General features: G+C 38.0%; 1 protein-coding gene across 2 annotated transcripts; it reads left to right on the top strand.

Annotated features, from left to right (window-relative positions):
• Positions 1-6,586: 6,586 nt before the first annotated feature.
• On the top strand, positions 6,587-22,618 carry LOC147853658 (clustered mitochondria protein-like). 2 transcript variants are annotated; one of them, XM_087332345.1, is made up of 28 exons: positions 6,587-6,869; positions 7,639-8,008; positions 8,095-8,156; positions 8,517-8,706; positions 8,822-8,950; positions 9,819-9,978; positions 10,082-10,275; positions 10,374-10,472; positions 10,569-10,704; positions 10,786-10,914; positions 11,076-11,517; positions 11,643-11,747; positions 11,817-11,935; positions 17,707-17,815; positions 17,897-18,037; positions 18,164-18,334; positions 18,458-18,544; positions 18,651-18,860; positions 19,569-19,667; positions 19,761-19,829; positions 19,911-20,069; positions 20,374-20,430; positions 20,548-20,588; positions 20,741-20,860; positions 20,935-21,244; positions 21,352-21,459; positions 21,544-21,603; positions 21,757-22,618. In XM_087332345.1, the coding sequence occupies exons 2-28, from the start codon at positions 7,684-7,686 to the stop codon at positions 22,279-22,281; spliced, it is 4,356 nt and encodes a 1,451-aa protein (XP_087188471.1). In that variant the 5' UTR covers positions 6,587-6,869; positions 7,639-7,683; the 3' UTR covers positions 22,282-22,618. The 2 variants fall into 2 exon arrangements, with proteins under 2 accessions (XP_087188471.1, XP_087188470.1); XM_087332344.1 differs by having other exon boundaries at positions 8,822-8,953.
• The last annotated feature ends 619 nt before the right edge of the window (positions 22,619-23,237 follow it).

The following is a 23,237-nucleotide window of genomic DNA, read 5'->3' as shown; positions in this document are numbered from 1 at the left end:
GCTCCTCGTCCAAACTTATTGGGCTCGCGGGCAGCTCCATAAACAATGTGCGATGTGCTCCAAACTCGCTCCACGGGCCTTGCAATTATTTGTAGTATAATGTTTTTTTGCACAACGGTTAACTAGTATAATGGCATCTCAGTGGTGAAATTTTACGTGGAATCTAAGGGGTATGCGAGACATTGTGTTATAATTTATGTAAAGGGAAATTTGAGGCTATGTAGTTTCACGTGTTTGCAAGTTCTTTATTTCATTGTTTTTTGGAATATATATTTGTAGACGATCTTCTAACAATACCTCATTTAACATCACAAACCATCTTATAGAACTTCTTCCATGCATGCACGCATATTTTGGAGCTACTTGTATGTTTAACTTTGAGAAATGGTTGATTTAGTTATATGACCTTCTTAAGAAATGTTTTTTTAGACTCAATATGTAACCTTGGGTTGCCTTTGGTGCCATAGTATTGTTTCAAAAGTAGAAGAGCATGCAGTACATTATCATGGCCTTTGTAAGTAGATAATAAAGACCAAATATCATTTATCTCATATAAAAAGTGGTGACAAAAGTAAACATCATTCAAAAGAATCAACTTGATACATTTTGTGGGACTGTCTAGAGACCCATCGAATATGGCGGGGTTGGCCTACTGCAATTATGCCAAGTACAAGGCACAATCAAGAGGGGAAATGTATGTTGGTTATCATGGCAGGCCTAGTTGACATGTAAGAACATTAGGCGGAAGGGACGACTTTGGTGATAAAAGCACAAGAGGTTTTTTTTCCACCATTGACAATATCCAGTCAACTACTATTAATGCCAAAGCTCAAGTTGTATTGGAATTGGTCAACCCAATAACTCTTTGGATTCTATGGAAACAACGGTGTAGACAAGTCTTCTCCAACCAAACCATGCATCAAGTAATGTTAATGCAGGAGTTATGGAGTGAAGTTGTAGCCACTCTAAAGAGCCAATACGATGGCCTCACAAGCGAATCCGATAGAGTTGAAAGACAACAATTAGCCTTCATCCAACAATGTTTGTCCTCTCCCTTTCTCGAGTTAGTGGGCATCCGCATAAGATGGAACTGTCGCATTGTCACGTTGTTACACGTGTGCGTGGAGAACGAGGCGGGACCACTGGGGCCTCGGACCGAGAAATAACCGAATGAGGGGAGGGGAAGGACTCTAACGATGTAATTCACATGCGCACAGACCCATAGAATCACAGGAATTGCAACTAGCTACAGAACGCGAGATGGAGACAGAACGAATGTTTATGTATATATAAATCAAGGTGTTACAACCGGCAAGCCAACGAGTGATGGGCTCTGACGCCTGCGCGCACACACACACACACACACACACAGAACGCGAGATGGAGGCTCTACCGGGAGCACTCGGGCGTCCCGCGGAGCAAAGTCAGCCTCCTGAAACCTGCACAGAACGATTATGGAGACGACAGAGGAGAGGAGAAGCGCTCGGTTCTAGTCCGGCAGCACTTCGTCCTCCACAAACACGATACCTTTTTCAATACATCTCCCTCTCTTTTATAGCCCAAGGAGGGAAGCCGTTACCACCCGTTACATCATGTTTATTCCCTGTCCTTTCAGACAGGGATACACCTCGATTTTCTCCGTACCAAATGCGTGCTACCTAGGATTTCACCTCAGCCAACTTGTACCTATCTACGTACTATACAACAAAACTTGTGCCCACGTGTAAGGGCCGGTTTACGCACGTTATACGCGGTTTCCGCCTAGGGACGGTTTTCTCCATGACAACGTCCCTACATGGATTTGTATATAACACACTCATATGTAGAATCTTATAACTAATGGAAGGAATTTTTTTTGGAAAAAAAAAGTAAATGTCATGGAACACAAACCTTCACTAACATTTACATGCATTATTATTATTCTTCTTCCAAAACAAATATCCTTCCATTAGTTGTATAAAAAGGGTCATAACAGCTACAACATACAAAGTTTTTCCCCCAAGCCCATCTTGTGAAAGACACTGGTTGAGGAAACAAATCCAAAATAGAGAAAACAATCCACTAATTGTAAGTTATTCCTTAGACACAATGCAAAGTATCATATCCATAGACAACAACCAAAGTACTTATATTCGGAAACAAGCCCTCTCAGGTCATAGTTATGAACCTTTCAATGCTTCTTCAACCTGCTCCTGTCTATTGCAGATTTGAAGGCGATCCAATACATTATACTGTCAACTCAACAAATATGCTTCCTCTTTCCACATCAACCATCTCCCCGGTTACCACCAACTTCCTATACGTCACAAATTGGAAGGCGATCCAAAACATTATACTGTCAACTCAACAAATGTGCTTCCTCTTTCCACATCAACCATCTCCCCGGTTACCACCAACTTCCTGTCATATAAGAACACATTAAGTCAAATTTCTCTCTCCTCATGAGCTTATGCTTCGGCCCCCACACCATCAGCACTCATCCTTATCAAAAAGCTACAAATTGCCTTGTGAAGTCCACATCAACCATATCGCCGATTACCACCAAATTCTTGCACAAAGACAATAAAATGAGTTTAAATTCCTCATCTTCTCATGAGAATATGCTTCAGCCTCCACACCATCATCACTCATCCTTATCTAAACCATGAAAATTGCTTCGTTAAGTCCACATCAATCATCTCGCCGAATACCACCAAATAATCATGCACATACAACAATACAATGAGTCTTGTTTCCTCGTCTCCTCATGAGAATATGCTTCGCCCCCCACAGCCTCATCACTCATCCTTATAAAAATCATACATTCTTCTTCATCAATTCCACATCAAACATCTTGTCGATTATCGCCAAAATCCTGTACATACAAACAATTAATGAGTCTAGTCTTCTCAAGAGACTACGCTTCAGCCCCCACACCACGATCACTCATCCTTATAAAAAATGAATTGTGCTTCATAAATCGACATCAACCATCTCACTCACGCTAATTTACCACCAAAATCATGTACCTACAAAAACAAAATGACACCACTCTCCTTGTCTGCTCATTAAATCTGTTACAGCCCTCAACACCTTCATCACTCATCCTTATCCACAATTAGAAGATGCTTCATTTTCCATATCCAACATCTCACCCCTATCACTCCACACGATTGCTCCTAGCACATCCACCTCTTTTATGTCCTTCCTGTCAAACTGAAATATGAGGAGAGATGATAGGCGGGTCGAGGGAAGATACACCGAAACTCCCTCTATGCGTTGACTCGGGTGCCACTCGACGCTCAACCATTGCTCATTTCTCCTCTCACAGTTCAGCCCCAAATTTACATGCATTCTTGTTATCATCATATGGTATAAAGGAAGAGGATATTTCTAATACAACTTCTAGAACTAGATATGAACAATCTAAGTTCATGGTTTTACCATTTGGGCTCACTAATGCTCCTACTTTCTTTTGCTTAATGAATTACATTTTCGCTCATTTCTATGTGTAAAAGTTGGGGAAAATAAAGTAGGTAAACATGCAAGGCAAGTAAAGGGCCTAGGTGCAAATGCAGGGCAAGACTACACAATTGTTAATCTAACCTAGAACTATTAACACAATTCACTGCAGACAGTGATTCAACAATGTATTAGGTTGCATTTAGACTAACTTCTCTCCACACACATGGAATTGTTTACACGACTCTACATCAAGACTCAAACCACTGATTCATGAATCAATTAAAACTTCTCTCACTTACGAAAGACCAATAAATCAAAGGTGAAAATGAACTCACAAATGAACTGCAAAAATTAGAAGCAAGTGGAGAATAGCGATTCAGTCCACGACCTTTGTGAGTTTCAAATGAACCACAAATTCTATCAGTTTTAAAGCTTTAAACAAATTTGATTTATAAGCTCACCTTAATGTTCGTCAAGTTGAAACTCAACTGCAGTCTTCAAGTGATGTTTTTTTCACATAATCTTGTTACTATAGGCCATGAGCCTTAACCAACATTTTACCTCATTATCTAATAACTTATTTGACAACACCTTTTTAAACACCATAAAAAGTTCAATAATCTAAATCATAGCTACATCCAAGTCATTGAGATTAATTGTCTAAATTATTGGCGCCACTCACAACCAAAAGAAACATACATGGAGACATTAAAGTCAACCTAGAAACATGCAAGTATGCAATCCTACTATTAATGTTTCAAAAGTTTAAACTTTAGTCCCTTAATCAAAGAAAGCACAATACTTTATGGATCTACTTTGACCATACATAGACCCTGCCATTCACTTTACTTGGTCGGATCATTCCTTAGTATACACTATATATATTTCCCCTACAAGTACACCTACAACCTCACTTCTTCCAAAAGGGGGCATTGCAATCTTTATATTGTTTTAAATATGATGAAGACAAAACCTCATCAACAACAATCTAGGTATGAGAGATCAATGATAAATATGTTTTTAATAAATAAGCGTGTACATTTATTCCTTCAAGCCTCAAGCGTTTCACCTATTACACTCACTAAATTTGAGAAATCAATTGGAGGCGTTGGCATGATAGAAGCCTGAAGAAGACGTGGCCATAAATAATGCTCCATTTTTTGTTGCCTAGTGCCAATCATATTTGTGTATGACGCTATATCTAAATAATAAGAACACGATCCCTTATGCATAACATTACGGTAACATACATCAATATAGAGATGGACGTACATATATGTCTCAATTCCCTTTCAAACCTCAATGAGGCACATGAGGTATATTCGAAAGTTGATAATTATTGCTCAAAAGGACAAATTACACAATTTGTTATTGTGACATCCATCGAGTCGGATAAAATATCTCATTAAGAGACACACAACAAACTCATATATATGTGCACACTTACTACCATATAAAGTTTGATGCCTTATAAAGTATACATAATTCAATTTTTGAAAGACGGTTTTAACATTCAAGAAGACTTTGAAGAAAGGTCTACCTATTTTATAGGTGTACATTTTTGAGTAATGTGTTGCTCTCATGAATCGAGGAAGGGTGTGCTTAACATTATTTTAGGAGCATCTCTTGGGCATGCAATCTATTGTCATTCCTCTCTAATGCCCTAATTCAAATACTCATAAAAAAAAACAAATGCAAATGGAAACATATAAGAAATGTGTAAATCTACTTGACGTGCTAAAACTTTGTGGAATTAAAAAGTGAATACATGTGAGAGTTTCTTTATATATATGGACATGCATGTTTTTCTACATCTCAATGTTATAAAAATGCGTGAGTACATCGCATTAAGTAGTTATTGATTAATATTCATATAATTACAATGTTTTTGAGTGTTTACTACCCAAATATATGTTAGCATCAACAACATAATGAGAGTTATTGTGAGATAGGATGCCACTCCTCCCCAACCCCTTTGCAAGCATTTGTGTCAATGGATTGCGCATATTAAGATCATCCTCAAGGAACCACGAAAACAATTTCTAACGAGGGAATTCCAAGCTAAAGCAAGCACTAGCAAATCATGCATTACCGAATAAAAACAATAAGAAAGGCATCAATGGTACATGGGTAGGACTCAATGATGTTATCTCACAAACAAGAAGTTATAAAAGAAAAGCAAACAAGTTATAACTTGGACTCGAGCATTTTTCTTATCTAAGGAACTAACTACACACACAATACCATATTTTATTTCAGCCATGATAAATTTGGTTTCTTACACAGGCAGCTAATGCGAAGAAGCATACATATATTTATGTCAAGGCATCGCAAGTGTATAGAGTATCTATCCCATCTATGTAGATAGCTCATCCCTGCAAAATGACAGTCTAATGGTTGCTACAAAACTAATGTGAAAAGTTGGTGCACAACCTTATTTATCGGTGTGTCGACAAGGACGAAGAATCAGTGATGGCATGTCGGTCATTCAAGATACGCAGGCATATAAGGATTTACAAAGCTGCATTTAGAGAGAGTGAAACAGAGAGAGCCTAATGGAGACCAGGTGGTCATGGTTCAACCCCTACATTCCATAGTGGCATCTAGAAAATTAAGAGTATATGAAGTATATAATAGAGAGGTGAGGAAATTGGGTTTCGAACCCATGACGCAATGCTTGTACTATTAACAACTTACCACTAGGGTAAGGTAATTACGAGAGAGAGAGAGAGAGAGAGAGAGAGAGAGAGAGAGAGAGAGAGCTCCGGCAAGGCAGAATAGATGAGGGCCTCCCCTTCCATGATAGAGCAAAAAGAAGAAGAAGAAACAAAAGCAAAAAGCAAAAAAGCCAAAACAAAGAGAAAAAGGGTGAAGGGTGAAGGAAAAGAAAGAGAAGAAACAAAAGCAAAAACAAAGAGACAAAGGGGTGAAAGAAAAGAACGAGAAGTAACAAAAGCAAAACAAACAAAGAGAAAAGGGTGAAGAAAAAGAAAGAGAAGACACAAAAGCAAAAAGCAAAAAAGCACAAAAGCACAAAAGCAAAAAAGCAAAAAGCAAAGAGAAAAGGGTGGGGGTAATATGGTGTCATCTCAAAAAGATAAATGAAGGCAGGCCACACACACACACACACACACACACACACACACACACACACACACAGACAGAGCCAAAAGAGGAAGCTGAAGAAGACAGAGAAATAGGCTACGTAAGTAGATTAGGATAGAGTTGCAGGAAGGTTTCATCTTCATCTTCATCTTCATCTTCTTACGGGCTTCTTCAGAATCAGAAGAAGGTGGAGGAGGGAAGAGAAGAAAGAAAGCCGTACCACTCTCCCTGGTAGGAGAAGAGGCTTCGGAAATTTGCATTGAATCCCTTTCTCCGACCTCATTTCCCCGATGTTTTAGCTGATCCTTTCGTCTCTTCAGGTATGCCTGCAAAATTCTGTGTTGGAAATAGAGTGTGTGTGTGTGTGTGTGTGAGAGAGAGAGAGAGAGAGAGAGAGAGAGAGAGAGAGAGAGAGATGTAGAGGGAAAGTTTTTGATCAATGTTTTAGGCCTCTCTCTCTCTCTATGTCTTGAAATTTCCGCAAGAAATAGAGGTAATTGAATTTTGCAATCCCTTTCTTTTTCTTTCTATTGTCTCTATGTTTTGCAGCACTGCCTTCAACTCTGTATCTAGAGCTCAGCATGGTTAAATTACGCAGTTTTCTTTTGTTCTTCTTCAAGATTCTGTCTGTGATTTAGAACAGTATTTCTATGCGCTATCTATCCCTCAAATTTATGCAAGATTTTGGACTTGGTTAAAACTTGCATTTTTACTTCTTTTCTTTCTATGATTTAGACCAGTCTTTTTATGCTTTTTCTGCATGTAGTGAACAGTGAACTTTGGACAAGAATTTGAAGTGGTTAAGTTTTGCATCCGCTTCATTTGTCTGTTTCTATAATTTTGAGTAGCTTTTTTTTGGTCTTACGTATCTCACAGAAATTAGGCAGGAAATCTATTTGATTAATGATCCCCCATTGTGTTTTCGTTTGCCTTACTTCTTCACGTCTATTTAGATTCGCAGTAAACTTTTGATGTCTCTTTCATTTTCTTGAATCTGGGCAAGAATTCGATCAGCTTTGTCAAATTCCTCTTGTGATTCACATTTCCTCGCATTTCGTTTCTAGTCTCTTACATATTATTTCTACGTAGTGTGAGGTGAGCGGGCAGCTCCTTGTCACAAAAAGCCTCTGTTTCATGGCTTCAAAAGCAAATAAAAGCAAAGCAAAAATGAAGTCAGGCGCTAATGAAAATCCATCTAAAGCTGTCACAAATGATAACGCGATGCAAGAGATGGAAAATTTGCATGGGGAAACAAGCAATGACATGAATACAAAAGTCAAGGAAGAGTCTTCAGTTACAGAGAATAGACCTGAAGAAAAGATACCTATTTCTGCTGATACTCCTTTCAATATGAAGGCTGATAGTGATGCCCTTGCTTCTGATGTTAAATCTGATGATGCATCCACTTCCACCGATGTGAAGTCTGATAATGCCACTAGCAATGGTGAAGTTTCAGAGGGTAAGCTTCAGTACCTTTATCTATTGATTATGCATCAAGTTGTGCTCATACTTTAACAATGCCCATACCTTTTCTTTCTGCATCAGGGGAGCTGAGATTATATCCCATGACCGTGAAAGGTCCATGTGGAGAGCGAGTTGACTTGCAGGTTACAATGCTAACTCTATGATTTTTTGTTTTAGAAAATAGTAACATGCATCATGATTGCTTATAATGTTATGCTGATTATATCCAATCGAAGCTGCAATATAACCCATGCAAGGTTTACTCATGTTATTTTTATTTTTCTTTCCTTGATTGTGCGAAGTCCACTAAAACTGCTATACGACCCATGCCTAGGTTAAAAATAGGTTTGTTAGTGTTCCTTATCATTAGGTAGCAGAAATTGGAGCATTATTTATGTCAACATCTTCTTCTATCATGATGATTAAGCATGGATAACAAACATCCTTAATGCATTGCTCCCTGTCTGATAATTCTACCTGATTTTGTAACTACAATATTACAGGTGAATCCAGTTGACTCTGTGATGGATCTTCGTCAGTTTCTACTTGATGCTCCTGAGACATGTTTCTACACTAGCTATGATCTGATTCTGACAGCAGCTGATGGAACCAAGCATCAATTAGCTGATTTTTATGAGATTGGGGATGTTGCTGATGTGACTACGGGTGGCTGTTCTTTGGAGATGATTAGCGGTAATTTTCACTTTTGCTTTTGTTTCAAGCTGTATAAAAGTTTACAGAGTCTTTTTGGCATTTAAATTATTTATTTTCCAATACACATAGTTGATTAACATCATTCATGTTGCAGCTTTGTACGATGATAGGTCTATTAGAAATCACTTACGAAGAACAAGGGATCTTCTTTGTACAACAAATATTCATTCATCTCTCTCTACCACTTTGGCAATGGAGAATGATTCCAAAAAGAATTCTGGTAGCAGTGGCCAGAAACCTTATTGTTAATTTTCATATTGAAATGTGGGCTGTCTTTTAAAAGGTTCAGGAGATTGCTTAAATTTTTCAAAATTTGTGGGTTCCTTTTATTATAAAATTTCCATTTTGTTTTCCTACTAACTGTATGTCTTTATGGTAAATGGCATGTAATTATTTACTTGAAATGTAGCTAATCATCTGAGGAGATATTTAACAATTAGTCAAGAATAATGGAAAAAAGTGTGCAGTAAAGATGGAAAAATATTCCAGCTGCATGCACAGTTATTTATGTCAAAAATAGAAAACTAGGTAATTTGAGTCCTAGCTACCCAAAAAACTTGTTGCCTTTATTGATTTTGCACTTTCTCTGCCAGAATATTTCTTGATGACAAAGTTCTTTAAAGTCACAGGTTTAACTTTGTCTGACCAACAAGGAATCATCCAGGCACTCAATGTTGTGCTTTACACATGAATAAGCTAAACAATAGAACCAACACTTGCTAAGCTCAGTGATATACGTGCATTCTTAATCTGAAAAATGTGAAGAAAATCTTTTGAATAAACAAAGTCATAATAGATTTGATGTGTTTGCGATGCTCTTTAGCTTTTAAGGTCGGATTTATACACATACATCCGTAATCTGAAAAATGCGAAGAATATCTCTTGAATAAACAAAGTCATAATAGATTTGTCGTGTTTGTGATGCTTTTTAGCTTCTCAGTTCTAATATGCTTTATCATTGGCAGTTTGATTCATTTTATGCCTGGATTGACATGATTTTGAATGAAGTGAACTATAAACTTTATCTATGTCCTAGTCTACCACAATAGTGATTTTAGTGATGGTGTTTCCCATATTTGTACATGTTGAAGGTGTTGTGAAGCCTGATGCACCAGAACTTGAAGGTCTTGGATTCATGGAAGATCCAACTAGGCAGCTGGAAAATCTTATTGTGACCCCAAGCCAATCGGAGAGCAGATGCATTGAAAAAATTGCATTCTCATCGTTTAATCCTGTCCCGGGATATCGGAGGTATTATATTCAGTACATTGCCTTCTCTTGAAAACATGGAAGTGGCGATAATGAAAATGTGAAGAATCTATTTTTATTTGATGGGTTCTCTCGTGTTTTGCAGGCTTCTTGGGGACTTAATCTACTTAGATGTTGTAACTCTCGAAGGTAGAAGCTGTTGTGTAACAGCTCATACCAGAGGTTTTTTTGTGAATGCAAGTGGGGGATCCATTTTGGACCATCGTCCAGCTCATCCTCTTCGTGAAGCTGCAACATTAGTGGCACTTCTACACCAGCTTAGTGAGAAATTTTCGAAAGGTATGTCTGCTGTGCTACTTATGTATTTGAAGACCAAGCATTGGATAATGTATATTATTGAAAATGACTGTGAACTCTTTCTTTATTGCTATGTGAAGGTTTTGTGGAAGTTCTAGAACGGAAGTCCCAAGGACACCCCTTTGAAAATGTGCCATCTTTGTTGCCTGTAAATCCTTGGTTAGCACCTTACCCTCCTGGTGAGTCTTATCTCCTGTTGTCACTTCACTTCAAGCTTGCGAATGTGTAAATGTCTGTATCATGAAGGTTGACAGAGATAATTGTTCCAATGTTAGAACACACAAGGGATGTTGGCCGGGCAGAAGATGCCTTAACTCCATCATATGGAACAGAGACTATTGGCATGCAAAGGGATTGGAATGAAGAGCTCCAATCTTGTCGTGAGTTTCCACGGACGAGTTTACAAGACAGGTTTGTTTGTAATTGGTATTAGTCTATCTATATATGGGAATCATGTATTGGCCTCTCTAATATATGATTTTCCTTTTTCAGAATTATGCGTGATCGGGCACTTTATAAAGTGAATTGTGATTTTGTGGATGCTGCATCAAAAGGTGCAAAGGGGGTCATAGGTCGATGTATTCCGCCTATCAATCCGACTGACCCAGAGCGTTTCCATATGTAATGCCCCAAAATTTTAAATATAATTTGTGCAAATGTATATATGCTGTGAGATAAATTATTTATGATCTAATGTTATAGGAAATAATATTGTAAGGTGCATGGGGGAAATTGTCCACATTTATATTTGTAATTTAACTTTAAACTGGTGGCTATCCTAGGTATGTGCACAACAATATATTTTTCAGTTTTGCAATGGATGGCGACTTTACATTGATGCAGCAGCTTCATGAGCAAGGTTCCAAGAAACCTGATGAAGTAGACGTAAAAAAGAGTCCCAAATCAGCAAATGACTTAGCACAGGAAAGTAATGAAACAGAAGCTTCTGAATCAGCAGATAATTCAGCACAGACAAGTTCTGTCGAAGTGAGTGAGTGTGTAGAAAGTGTAGAGGAAGATAAAAATGGTACTATTACAACTGACTTAGATTCTTCACAAGAGGAAAATGCATCATTGCAAGTAGCAGAGAATGAGCAAGCTACCTATGCATCAGCCAATAATGATCTGAAGGGAACAAAAGCCTACAACAATGCAGATATTGCAGGCCTTTACACATTAGCAATGGCCATTATTGACTACAGAGGTCACAGAATCGTTGCACAGGTATAATGCATCATGCACGAGTTCTGTCTGGGTGATATGTATGATATCGATATATCTATACATATTTATGTATATTTGTTGTATGTATGTTTATATGATAATTGATCTCGATTTCAATGATGCAGAGCATAATCCCTGGAATACTTCAGGGTGATAAGTCTGAATCGCTGCTTTATGGCTCGGTAGATAATGGCAAGAAGATATTCTGGAATGATAAATTTCATGCTAAGGTAGTGTTTCATTTAAGTGAGGGAATCTTGCCTATCCTTTGTTGGGTTTATCTAAAGTTTTATGTGCAGGTCCTTGAGGCTGGAAAACTATTGCACATTAAAGAACACGAAGTCTTGGATGGATCTGGTGCTGTTATTAAGATGGCTGCTCCTGTTGAATGCAAAGGCATAATTGGTAGTGATGACAGGTTTGATTCTCTTTCTTTTGATCTATAAAATTTCATATCTATTATAGATAAAATTAAGTGTTATTATTTTGTAAATTTGTGATGTCACATGATGTAAAGAAGTGAAGATAGAACAACAGTTTTCTGAAATATCTAAAGGCAGAGATGTAGAAACCATGAAATTATGGGTTTAATACATAGGAGAGATTAAAGAAAGCAGAAGAAGTTCTGCAAAACAAAAGCCCATCTACCAAGTTCTGGAAAACAAAAGCCCATCTACCTGATATATGTTTTAGATAGGAGTGCACTTATTTATCTATCTATCTGTCTACGTGTGTGTGTATGTGTGTATCTATTTAAGATACATAGAATATGCTTTTGAAGAAGGGATTTAAATGCTGATGAGACAGCCAAGTCATGGCTTCTTAAATACCTGTTAACTGCTGAATGGAAAAATCTTGTCCAAGGTTCCCATCCAGCGTACAAAATATTCTTTTAGGGGCTTGGTTCTGAAAACAAGATTGTACAACAGAAATCAGAAAATATTAAACTGTATAAGAAACAACAGACTATTTTAGTATGGGCAACCTAAGGGCCTTTAATCCCAAAATAGATTATTGCATTAAAATCTTTAGATTAAGGGCATAGTTGAGTAAATTGTAATAACGCAAGAGATCGTTTCTCTACAATAGAATTGGTGTGTGAAGAAGCTGAGTTCAGGGAATCTAAAAAGGTTATCAGATATTGGGCCCCAAGTCTAGTATGCATACTCTTCAGGTTGGCTTCTAGGGCAGTTAAACATGTCGACATGAATCATGCCTTAGAGAGAGGCAATAAAGCGTGTATCCCAGTTTGTGAGTAGCACTGGGTGGCCACAAAAAAGAAGGGAGGATACTATTGATAGAGAGCAATATACATGAAAAATTAGATTAAAATTTTATCATATGCTATATTCTGATGCAAGATATGTCACCATCATTCTTACTTTAGAAAACTGATAATATTTCAAAGATAAACTTCACTGTCATGCTTGTGCCAGACTTCTTCTTAGAAATTTGTAAATTTATCAGGCCTTTTCATACCTTGTGGCAGCAAATTAAGGTCTCTTTCTGGTTTTCCTCTGATTTTCTGATTTAGGGTTGTTTCAGGGAGTTGTGTTTCTGAATTAGGATTTTCACCAGCAATTTTAGGACTATTTACTCATTGCTTACTCGTGATTTCTTTGCAGAAGCCAAAGTAGGTGGTGTGGTGAAATCTCCTAAGAACCTTAGAAATTTCAGAAATAAGAATCTTAGCAGTAGGTTTGGGCATTCACATGGGCTAAAAATTCTTGAAAGTGTATGAGAGAAATTAGAATTTCTGCAGAAGAGTGTGAGCCTATTCTTCTTGAAAGTTATGTGGTGCTTATTGGCCATGAGCACTGTAGTTTCAGATGCTATAGGATTGTGATCAAAATGTATTTAGGGAGGGCAGGATTTTGCTACCAATCATATTCATTGAAGATCTCATGCTAGCTCAAATTGCACACGAGTCATGACAAAGAAAACATGCCATAATTGCTTGCTGCAACAAAGAACGGAAAGTGGGCTTCCTGTAGAGATGGTAGGGTCATTATTACAGAGAAGAAAACCACATGATGGATTATGGCCTATGAGGCCTTCTGCATGATTATGTGGGATTGCAATGGCTCTTAGGACAGATTTCGGGTTTTCTAAAGATCTCTTCAAGCATACAAATGTTGCTATGTATACAGAGACCCATCAATGCACTGGCAATAAACTCCCCAATGCACAGGATATAGATGGGAGTTAGTATGTTATCCCCAACCACACATTCTAGGAAGCACTAGAGGCTCCAGTGGAATGGCTGTGTTGTACAAAGATGAGTTTCATGATAGAGTGTGTATTGTGCATAAGGATGCCAATGCATGCTATATGTGGATATGAATTCAAATGGGGGGTTTTTAGAGAGTTAAATGCTGCATTTTGCTACTTTCTACTTGCCTAGTCACGTTTTGCATCGCTAGGAGAATCACAGTATTTATCTTTATATGATGATTTCGTAAGATTCACCAGTATGGGGGATATAATATTATAAGAGAATGTCAATGCATGTACTAAGGATGAACAAACAACTTTGTTTGGCACAAGCAAGACCATGTATGACGAATTCATAGCAGAAGTTGTCAAACACTTTCTGGCCATTGGTAGTGTACAAAGGTTCATGATGTACAACAGTTTGTCACAATTCCCAAGATCGGATGCTTTGGCAGGTTGGAACCCCAAGGAAGGTGCAAGCACGGTTGATTAATTGAAGGGATCCCCATCCTTTCTACCCTGGCGAACAGATTTCGTTCTCTCCAGTAGATGTATTGGTTTGGCAGGAAGTCATGCAATACCTACCATTTAAGTTAAAGGATGGATTCCAAAAAGATGTATATGTTAAGAAAAGATTGGGGATGTTAAATACCAATTTACTAAGGAACAATTGATGTGTATACCTATGGAGTGTATAAAGGCATGCTTGATATGGATCCTTTTGCATCCCTAGAGGAAGTCACACAAGGCTTGTCAAAGTCATTGCATTATGCCTCCATCAATGCCTTTCTGCACATCATAGTCAGCAATGCACCTATATGTGATAGAGCCACTCACAGGGGGATTTGTACATATAAACAAGCAAGAGCAGTTTTCCATTGCCTTGTGAGGAAGAAAAAGAGATCATATTTGACCAAATTGAAAGTAAACAGAGCATGGAAACTGTTTAATGAGATGCAGCCTAGCACACCTGATCTCATCTCAGGCTTAGCACGAACATGCAAAGGAATTTTTAGATGTTCTGAGCAGCCCCCCAATGGCTCATGCCCATGTAAGTCCACCTTTTTGCTCCACAAAATTTCAGAAATGCCATTATAGTTTACAATTTGGAATGGACCAAGATCATGATGGATAGGTTGGTGAGCATTTTATATAGTGCTGTTAGCACCTTGCTCCCGCTTCTTGCACACATCTTTAATAGAGCTTTGTGTGAAGGCTTCCCTTATAGCTAGAAAGAACATAACATTGTGCTGATATTCAAGAGCAGGGATCTCATGATACCTAGCAATTACAGGACTATCATGATTGGCTATTACTTGGCTAAATTATATGGTTTGATCCTAGAGTCAGAATTGAGTGTATGAGTTCTGAGCTCTGGGCAGGTAGGTTTCCAAGAGGACTCACGACTTTGGATCACATATTTACCATTTGGGCCCCGTTGTCGAGGAGAAAAATTTGTAGTAGAATCCATTGTTGCTCTATCGATTTCCAGAAAGCCTTTGACATTGTACTGCATGCCTAGAAGCCCTAGGAGTCCCAATGGATATGTTATGAGGGATCTGTGCACTTTATGAATTAATGCCAACAAAAGTCCACAATCTTGGTTCTTTGGCTAGCTAGCAAGAGTACTGGATTCGTTTTAAGAGCGTTGGAATGTATTTAGATATATAAAAAACACTCCAAAATTATTGTGTTGAAACTCATTTCTGACAAGGAAAGCTTTTCACTTAAGAGGTAAGAGATCATGGCCAGCAGAATTGGAGTAAAACAAGGATGCTCACTATCACTCACTCTCTTTGGTCTTTTTATAGCTCAGACATCTAATTACGTAGAGATTAGATGGTCCAGGAGCATGCTTAACAGGGGTAGACATACCAACATTACTATATTTCCATGATATCATGCTGATCTCCGACTCTTCGTGGGCCCATAAAGACATTGAAATGCGTTAAAGTCAGTTTGTATAGAGAAGGATTTGCCTGTCAACCTTGATAAAACTAAAGTGATGGTGTTTATTACCACTCAAGCATGGGTAACAAGGTGAAAACCTTTCTTGGAAGAGGAAAAGGTGGTATACAGAAGTTGAAGAAAAACATTACAACTACAACTCATCAACAGAGAACAATCACAACTGTCTTTAGCAACACCACTCCTTCACCTGCTACAAATCAATCAAGGGCCACACAAGTGGGATCTCAGCCAAAACATTAGGAAGGAGTTACAATAGTTTGGAGAATAGCAATGTGCCATGGTCATATGCTGTGACCATCAGGACCATGGCCTCAGCACCATTATCACAGTCATTATCACGTGGCACCAAATGTGCATCCATCAATTGAGAGATCTCTCCATCTTGGAGGGTTCCATGTTGGCGATTTTTCAAAGGAAAAAGTTTTGGTCCATCTAAATTAGAATCATAGGTTCTTCGACATCCAGATTCTTCAGTATCCTACGTTTCCTCAGCACCATTATTGCGGCCATTATCACTTGGTACCAAAGGTGCATCCATCTTGGAGGGTCCCATGTTGGAGATTTTTTTCAAAGGAAAAAGTTTTGGTCTATCTAAATTAGAATCATAAGTTCTTAGACATCCAGGTTCTTTAGTATCCTACGTTTAGTTATACTTTTTTGGTTTGTTGTTCTCAAAGACAAGAAAATATTTTAAGATGTAATTTCTTGTTCGGTCTAGTAGGTCATTTTGGCCTCTGAAAAGGTCTGAATATAAGTTTCTTTCTTTCTTAAGAATAAATATCTTGTTTCATTTCTTATTAAGTTAGTTAAGGATGTATGTGGGTAGAGGTTAATTAAGAATAAATATCTTGTTTAATTGCTCAAGTTATTTAAGGATGTGATGTGATTATTTTGCTCATCATTGACTTTCTGGAGGAGATGGGCTCAATTGTCTTTGTGAAATTAATTTGATTTGCAGCATGATAAAATGAAATAGATATTGGAGATTATAATTATCGTGCTTCCTAATTTGTGAACAAGGTTAGTGATGTATCCTTTAGATGCATTAGATACACAATGCAGTTTAATGGCCTCTTTCATTGCATATTCTGTAAGGATTGGAACCAATATATTAATCGATCAGCAAGATGCCATTCTCATACAGTTATTAACATTGATCTCCTTCTGCACACATTCATTAATTTTTAAACTGATGTGCATAATTATGTTGATAGTGGTCACTCTGTTACTTATTTTCAGTGTCAAATGGTACATAAAGGATTGCCCGTGGGCATGTGAATTGAGATATTATGAGTGAGACATTAAGTTGGTCGGAACACCCACCGGTAGGGTCATTACAATAAGCGTACTGTGTGTCTGTCACACATATATGCATTAGTATAGGTGCACATGAGTGATCAGGTTCAGGAGAATTAGTGAATCGTTAAGGACTAAGGTATAATCATAGGGTATGCTTCTGCCAAGCAGCAGATAGCCCTACCAATCTGTTAGATGAATGACCTATCAAAAGTGACCTTAGAGCCACCCTTCAACCTAATCGTTGGTTGAACAGAGTAACTATCCGGTGGGATCAAGATTCTAACAAAAGATCACACTTATTGCAGGTGCAATGATCATGCATCAAAGTCCCATGTTCATTGTCTGGCTTTGCTCCTGTGTTGGCATTTGGTGTGTAGTCAGCTTACTACTCTGACATTCTTGCTAGTTCTCATATTAAAACTGTTGCAGCACAAACTGATTATCCATTCATCTCATGTGGTTAGTTGGTGCTTCTTGGAAGTTGTTGTGCCATTGCAATTCAAAGTCTATTCTAGAAATGGTAACACATAGCTACATGGGTGCAATAAGTTAGGTAAACTGTTGTTATATATGGAATTCTCTCTGTTATTTCGCCTAATTGTGGGTGGAAGTTATTAAATATTATGTTTTGTTTCTCTGCATGTTTGTTGGGCCAGTTTCACGTGTTTAAGTTGATTTTTACCAAATGCTGTTTGCAATTTTCAGGCATTACATTCTAGATCTCATGCGGACAACTCCAAGAGACGCCAATTTTACAGGATCTGCTTTTCGACATGCTGTTTTGAGACCAGAGCTCGTAGCAGCATTTTGTCAAGTGAGGAGTTTCTTAAATGTATACATTCACTTGTATCTTTTGCCTTTGCTAATTTGTTCTTTTTCGTGACGGCTGTTGCAGGCTGAGGCATTACTGAAAGCGAAATTAAAAATCGATGCAAAAGATGAAGTAGAAGGAAAAAGTGTGACACAGGAGGAACTTCTTTCCATTTGTCTGAATCCCAATGTTCTCACAGATTTTAAACTTGCTGGTGATCCTGAGGTTTGATTCTTTCCTGAATGCAACATGTCTTTGACTTTGAATGACAGTTTATGTGCGTGCTGTACAAATAAAATATGTATGTGGAGGGAACAGCCAGACTTTAACCAGGTATATTTGCAACTGTAGGAAATAGTTGCTGATGAAGAAGCTGTAAGAAAAGCAGGGAAATTTCTGGTGGAAACTGTCCTTCCCAAGTTTGTTCAGGATTTAAATAGCTTAGAGGTATCTCCGATGGATGGGCAGACTTTGACAGAAGCATTACATGCTCATGGCATCAACATGAGATATTTAGGGCAAGTAAGTGCTGTGTTGTATATTCTTGAAGTATTGAAGACTGAAATAATGTATTTAGCAGATAGATACTTTTAGGTCAGTTTTTAATTGATATCATTTGTTTCTTGCCAATTATCTGGCATTTAGGTTGCAAATCTATCCAAGCATCTCCCACATGTATGGGATTTATGTGTTGTGGAGATGATTTCTCGAACAGCAAAGCATGTATTGAAGGTAAGGTTTTTGTTCTGGTACTTTCTCATTGTTAGGACTTTCGTGCATGTTCTGTCTTTCATATTTATGAACATTTTAGTTAGTTTTCCAATGAATTGACTTTCAGGGAATTCTGAGAGTAACTCAAGATCATGATGTTGCTGGTGCTATTTCGCATTTTCTTAACTGCTATCTCGGTTATGATGTCCCTACTAGCCCTGAGAAGATTCCAGAGCCATCTGTTCTGAAAACTCCTGCAAAACCTTCCACAACTGAAAAAGCACGCAAAAAGAGCAAGGGTGGCAAAAAATCTGTGGAAAATTCAATTTCCGTATCTGTAAGTTGATAGTAGTCGATGGAAATGGCATATATATACAAATGTTATACATCTATGTGTCTCCTTGCACTTGTGTTTGTGGAAACTGGGTATGCGGAAAAATCTGCAATGGTTTGGTATAGTCACAGGAAACCAGGGGTGGGGGATTCAGATGGAAGCATGTCTTCAGCATGATTTGGTAATGGAATGCTGATCCATCAAGGGAACACTTGTCTGCTGGATGTCTACTCAGCTAAAGCTGTAATATCTTTATGTGTATTCCACATTAAAGTAGAATATGAATTGAAGTCTAGTTTGTGCATTGAATTGAACTGTCTCATGTCATTGCCACTGCAACTGCATCCGAACTCCTGTTCACAGGCCGGGTACCTTGTTGGCCAGCAGTAATATGAACTGATTCTACCCTAAACTCACAGTATCTACATTGACTTGTTACCTGTTTTCAGAAACCCAAAGGGTTCTCCTTTCTCTTATTTTCCAACTTGCCTCCCATATAGCTCCCCTCCTTATCATCCTATGTGAGTACAATACATAGAATGGGCACCCATTTTGAGTGCTACAAAGTATGCTAATTCAAAGAGCATCACAGTACATAGACCTGATCTATGAACAATTGATTAAACTGATTGTTGTATGGCATATGCATATGTAAATCATCAGGTAATATAAGATCTCTTTTTTCTCAAAAGTATTTGAATTTTTTGTTAGGGTGACAACATATCTGTTTCAAAAGGCGCCACATATTTATGCATCACATCTACTCTTGTTTGGAAGGACATACGAGAAGGAGTCAAGTTCAAGTATCAGGTTCATCATCACCATCATCACGTAGCCTTAGATATTTCACTTTCTTCCATAATGTTATAAAGTATTAATAGTATTGAAGGACATGTCATGCAGTTTGAACTCCCAGAGGACATTCTAACAAAAATACGGAAAATATCAACCATACGGAACTTGTGCCAGAAGGTGTACCTTCTGTCGGAATGTTAGTTTTTAATTGTTGAAAGACATGAAAGCAAGTGTAATAAGTTGTCTCCTTGATCTCAGGTTGGAATAACATTGGCTGCGAGGAGCTATAACTTCGATACAGAATCTCCATTCCAGATAACAGACATTCTTGATCTGCATGCGGTTGTGAAGCACTCTGTGCCAATGTGTGCAGATTCCAGGGACCTATTGGAAAATGGAAAATTAAAGCTGGCAGAGGTTAGTTATAATCATAATTGACAACATTTTCTGTCAAAGCATGACCATGCAGGAATATTTTTCAATTGAAGTTGTTGGTTGTTATCCATCATATTTCAAATTAGGCATTCCATTTCTGTAACAAATTTTTTTATGAGGGGTTCAGACCCCACAATCTTAAAACAGATACCACACCAGCTTCCAAGTTTTTTCAATAGTGGGTGAAACTATCCTTCATGATTTTTAAGAGCTACATCTTCATTTGGTCAATAATCTCCATGAATTTATCCATGTGATTTCATTCTTGTATGTTCATTTTTCTCAGGGAAGACTTAATGAAGCATATGAATCATTCTCTGAGGGTTTCAGCATTCTTCAGCAGGTCAGTGTAAAATCTTCATTATATGATTGGGGAGATATATAGAAATTCTTTTGAAAGCCACAAGAGAGTCTATTGTATTAGGACTAGCAGTACTAATGTTTGCTTATAAAATGCTAGGTTTGTGGACCCATGCACCGTGAAGTTGCTAATTGTTGTAGGTAAATTTGCTTCTCTTTCTGGCTAACCGCACTAGTCACATATCACAATTCACCAGTGTAATTTTTGTTTCAGTTTATTTATGGTTTCATCAAGAAATGCAATAGTTGTCTCTTCATATGGATAACACTAGGATCTTTCAATGTATTGACAGGTATCTTGCGATGGTATTGTACCATGCGGGAGATATGGCGGGTGCTATTATGCAGCAACATAAGGAGCTCATTATCAACGAAAGATGCCTTGGCTTGGACCATCCTGACACAGCTCACAGGTCTAGCATGAATAATACACCCTTTCTTCTCTTATATTACACAATCCTTACACTCTATTGTATAACCCTTGCAGTTATGGAAACATGGCACTCTTCTATCATGGTCTCAATCAGACTCAACTGGCATTGCGGCACATGGGTCGTACATTGCTTTTGCTAAATGTTTCTAGTGGCTCAGACCATCCAGACGTAGCTGCAACATTCATAAACATTGCCATGATGTACCAGGATATTGGTCGAATGAATGTAGCTCTGAGATATTTACAGGAGGCATTGCAAAAGAATTTAAGACTCTTAGGAGAGGACCATATACAAACAGCTGTATGCTACCATGCTTTGGCAATTGCATTCAATTGTATTGGAGCATACAAACTATCTGTACAGGTCTCTAAAGTTTTCTTTTAGCAAGATATTTAATTTCTAGAATCTTCTCAATACTCTTGTTGTCTGAACATTTAAAAAGTTTCTCCTGTTCTGTCCAAAACCTACAGCATGAAAAGAGCACTTACAACATACTCGCCAAGCAACTTGGAGAAGATGATACTAGAACCCGTGATTCTGAAAATTGGATGAAAACTTTCCAACAACGGGATACACAGGTCAATTTTACGATAAGAAAGTAAGTTGTAATCTAACTAAAACATGGCTATTTCTAATTTAAAATGGAGTATATCTGTTTGCAGAAGGGTCAGCAGCAATCAATGTCAGTGGCAGCTGCCCAAAAGGCTGCAGATGTTTTAAAGGTTTGTGAAATGTGTTTCGTTTTTCTCTGATTTGGTGAAGTTCTGTAATGTCACTTTCTTTGCTGAAGGAATTGATATAACCGTTGTTCTTGGTTATCATAGGTCATTTGACCTCTTGGAGACTTTAATATAACTTTGTGCTTTGTGCTTCAGGCTCGTCCAGAGCTGTTACAGGTATTTCAAGCAGCAGCAGCAGTTGGAGGAGGATCAAGAGGATCTCTAAAAGCTGCAGCTGCTGCGGCAGCACTAATGAGTGAGAGAGAAAACTTGCCAAGATCAAGGGGTATGGATGAAAGGGGTGCTCGTGCAAAAGCTGATGCCCGGAAAAGGGCTGCGGCACGAGGGGTAAATGTCCGCTTACCAAATAACCCCGTTCCAGTTAACTCAGAATTACTTAACCTATCCACAAGTGGAACTGGAGGAAAGGGACGGGATGACTCTTTAGGTTTTTTATCGAAAGGAGCTAGGAAAGAGACAAAGGAAGCAGAAGCTCCACCTGCTGAAAAAGAGCAAGACAAATCCCATGTGGAAGATGTGAAAACTCATGCAAAAACAGAGAATACAAGCTCTCAAGATCAAGTACCACTTGGTCTAGGTGCAAGTTTAGGTTCTTTAGAGGGAAAAAAATTAAAGTCTCTGAAGATGAAGGTCTCAAACTCCAAAGCCACGGAATCATAATAGTTTTCTATATTAATTGCACCCAACACTACTGTGTGGGTGAAGAAAATATCGAAGTAGGATTTCGAGCAATGTGTGCTGCCAGATTTTGCTTTTTTCTGGTCTGCAAATCAATTTTGTTCCAGAAGAGTGGGTTCCTGCAACTAGCTAGATTGTCCCCCCATGTAAAAACATTGGGTAGCAGTTGTATTTCTGTGCCAGTTGGTAGCTAATAAATGTAGGTAGGTTTCAGTTTAAGTGCACAGCTATCTCCTTGAGAGAGGGGAGCTTGTAACGCATTGCTTTAAAACGTCCAATTTGCAATAAAAGTTCCACACAGCATTGTTGTGCTTTCTTATTGAATGATTTGGCTTATATTTTCTAGAAGAGCCTATTCTGTATTAAAATTAACTTCCATTTTCGAGAAGCTCAGATGAGTTTTGTGCGTTCTTAAATGTAGAGATGTTTTTTCTTGATCCATTTCACACGATAGCCACGTCATTTTTTGCTACACTTGAAAACCTTTAGAAACAAGATTTAGGTCGCCTTTGTAGATAGGATTTGTATGCCATGTTAGAAATTATTATATAATCCCAGTATATGGAATGACTTTACACATAAAAGCTAGATATTGAAATGTACCGTACATATGACCTGTTGTATGTGGAAAGTATTGAAATGGTGCCAATGTGGAAACATAATTTATAATGCATATGAAATTGCTATAGTGTATGTGTCCTGTTCATGTCTTAAGGCTATGTATGTAGCAACTCAAATAGGAAGACCAATTTTATGTAAAGAAATTTTGAAAAATAGGTGGCTCTCTCTCTCTCTCTCTCAAAAGGTTGAGAAGGCCATTTGGTGTCTTTAACATGAGTGATTGACTAAAAGTAGGTCATAAGGCGTGAAGTCCATGTATTACACCTATACTTGCCCACATGTTGAGTAGGGGCTTGGTAGTAGGTATTTGCAACACA

This window comes from Azolla caroliniana, unplaced genomic scaffold (assembly GCF_043228905.1).
Source record: "Azolla caroliniana isolate FFs.n. ecotype wild unplaced genomic scaffold, voAzoCaro1.0.p SCAF_16, whole genome shotgun sequence".
Classification (NCBI taxonomy): Eukaryota; Viridiplantae; Streptophyta; class Polypodiopsida; order Salviniales; family Salviniaceae; genus Azolla; species Azolla caroliniana.
Note: the sequence above shows the minus strand (reverse complement) of the source record. Positions and strands in the feature narration are given on the sequence as shown.

Bases quoted from the DNA above. Each gene is read 5' to 3' on its own strand.
- LOC147853658 (XM_087332344.1), top strand. From the start codon at position 7,684: ATGGCTTCAAAAGCAAATAAAAGCAAAGCAAAAATGAAGTCAGGCGCT. The intron at 8,954-9,818 runs GTGGCCAGAAAC...TACATGTTGAAG, and splicing joins CAAAAAGAATTCTGGTAGCA to GTGTTGTGAAGCCTGATGCA. The intron at 10,276-10,373 runs GTATGTCTGCTG...TGCTATGTGAAG, and splicing joins TAGTGAGAAATTTTCGAAAG to GTTTTGTGGAAGTTCTAGAA.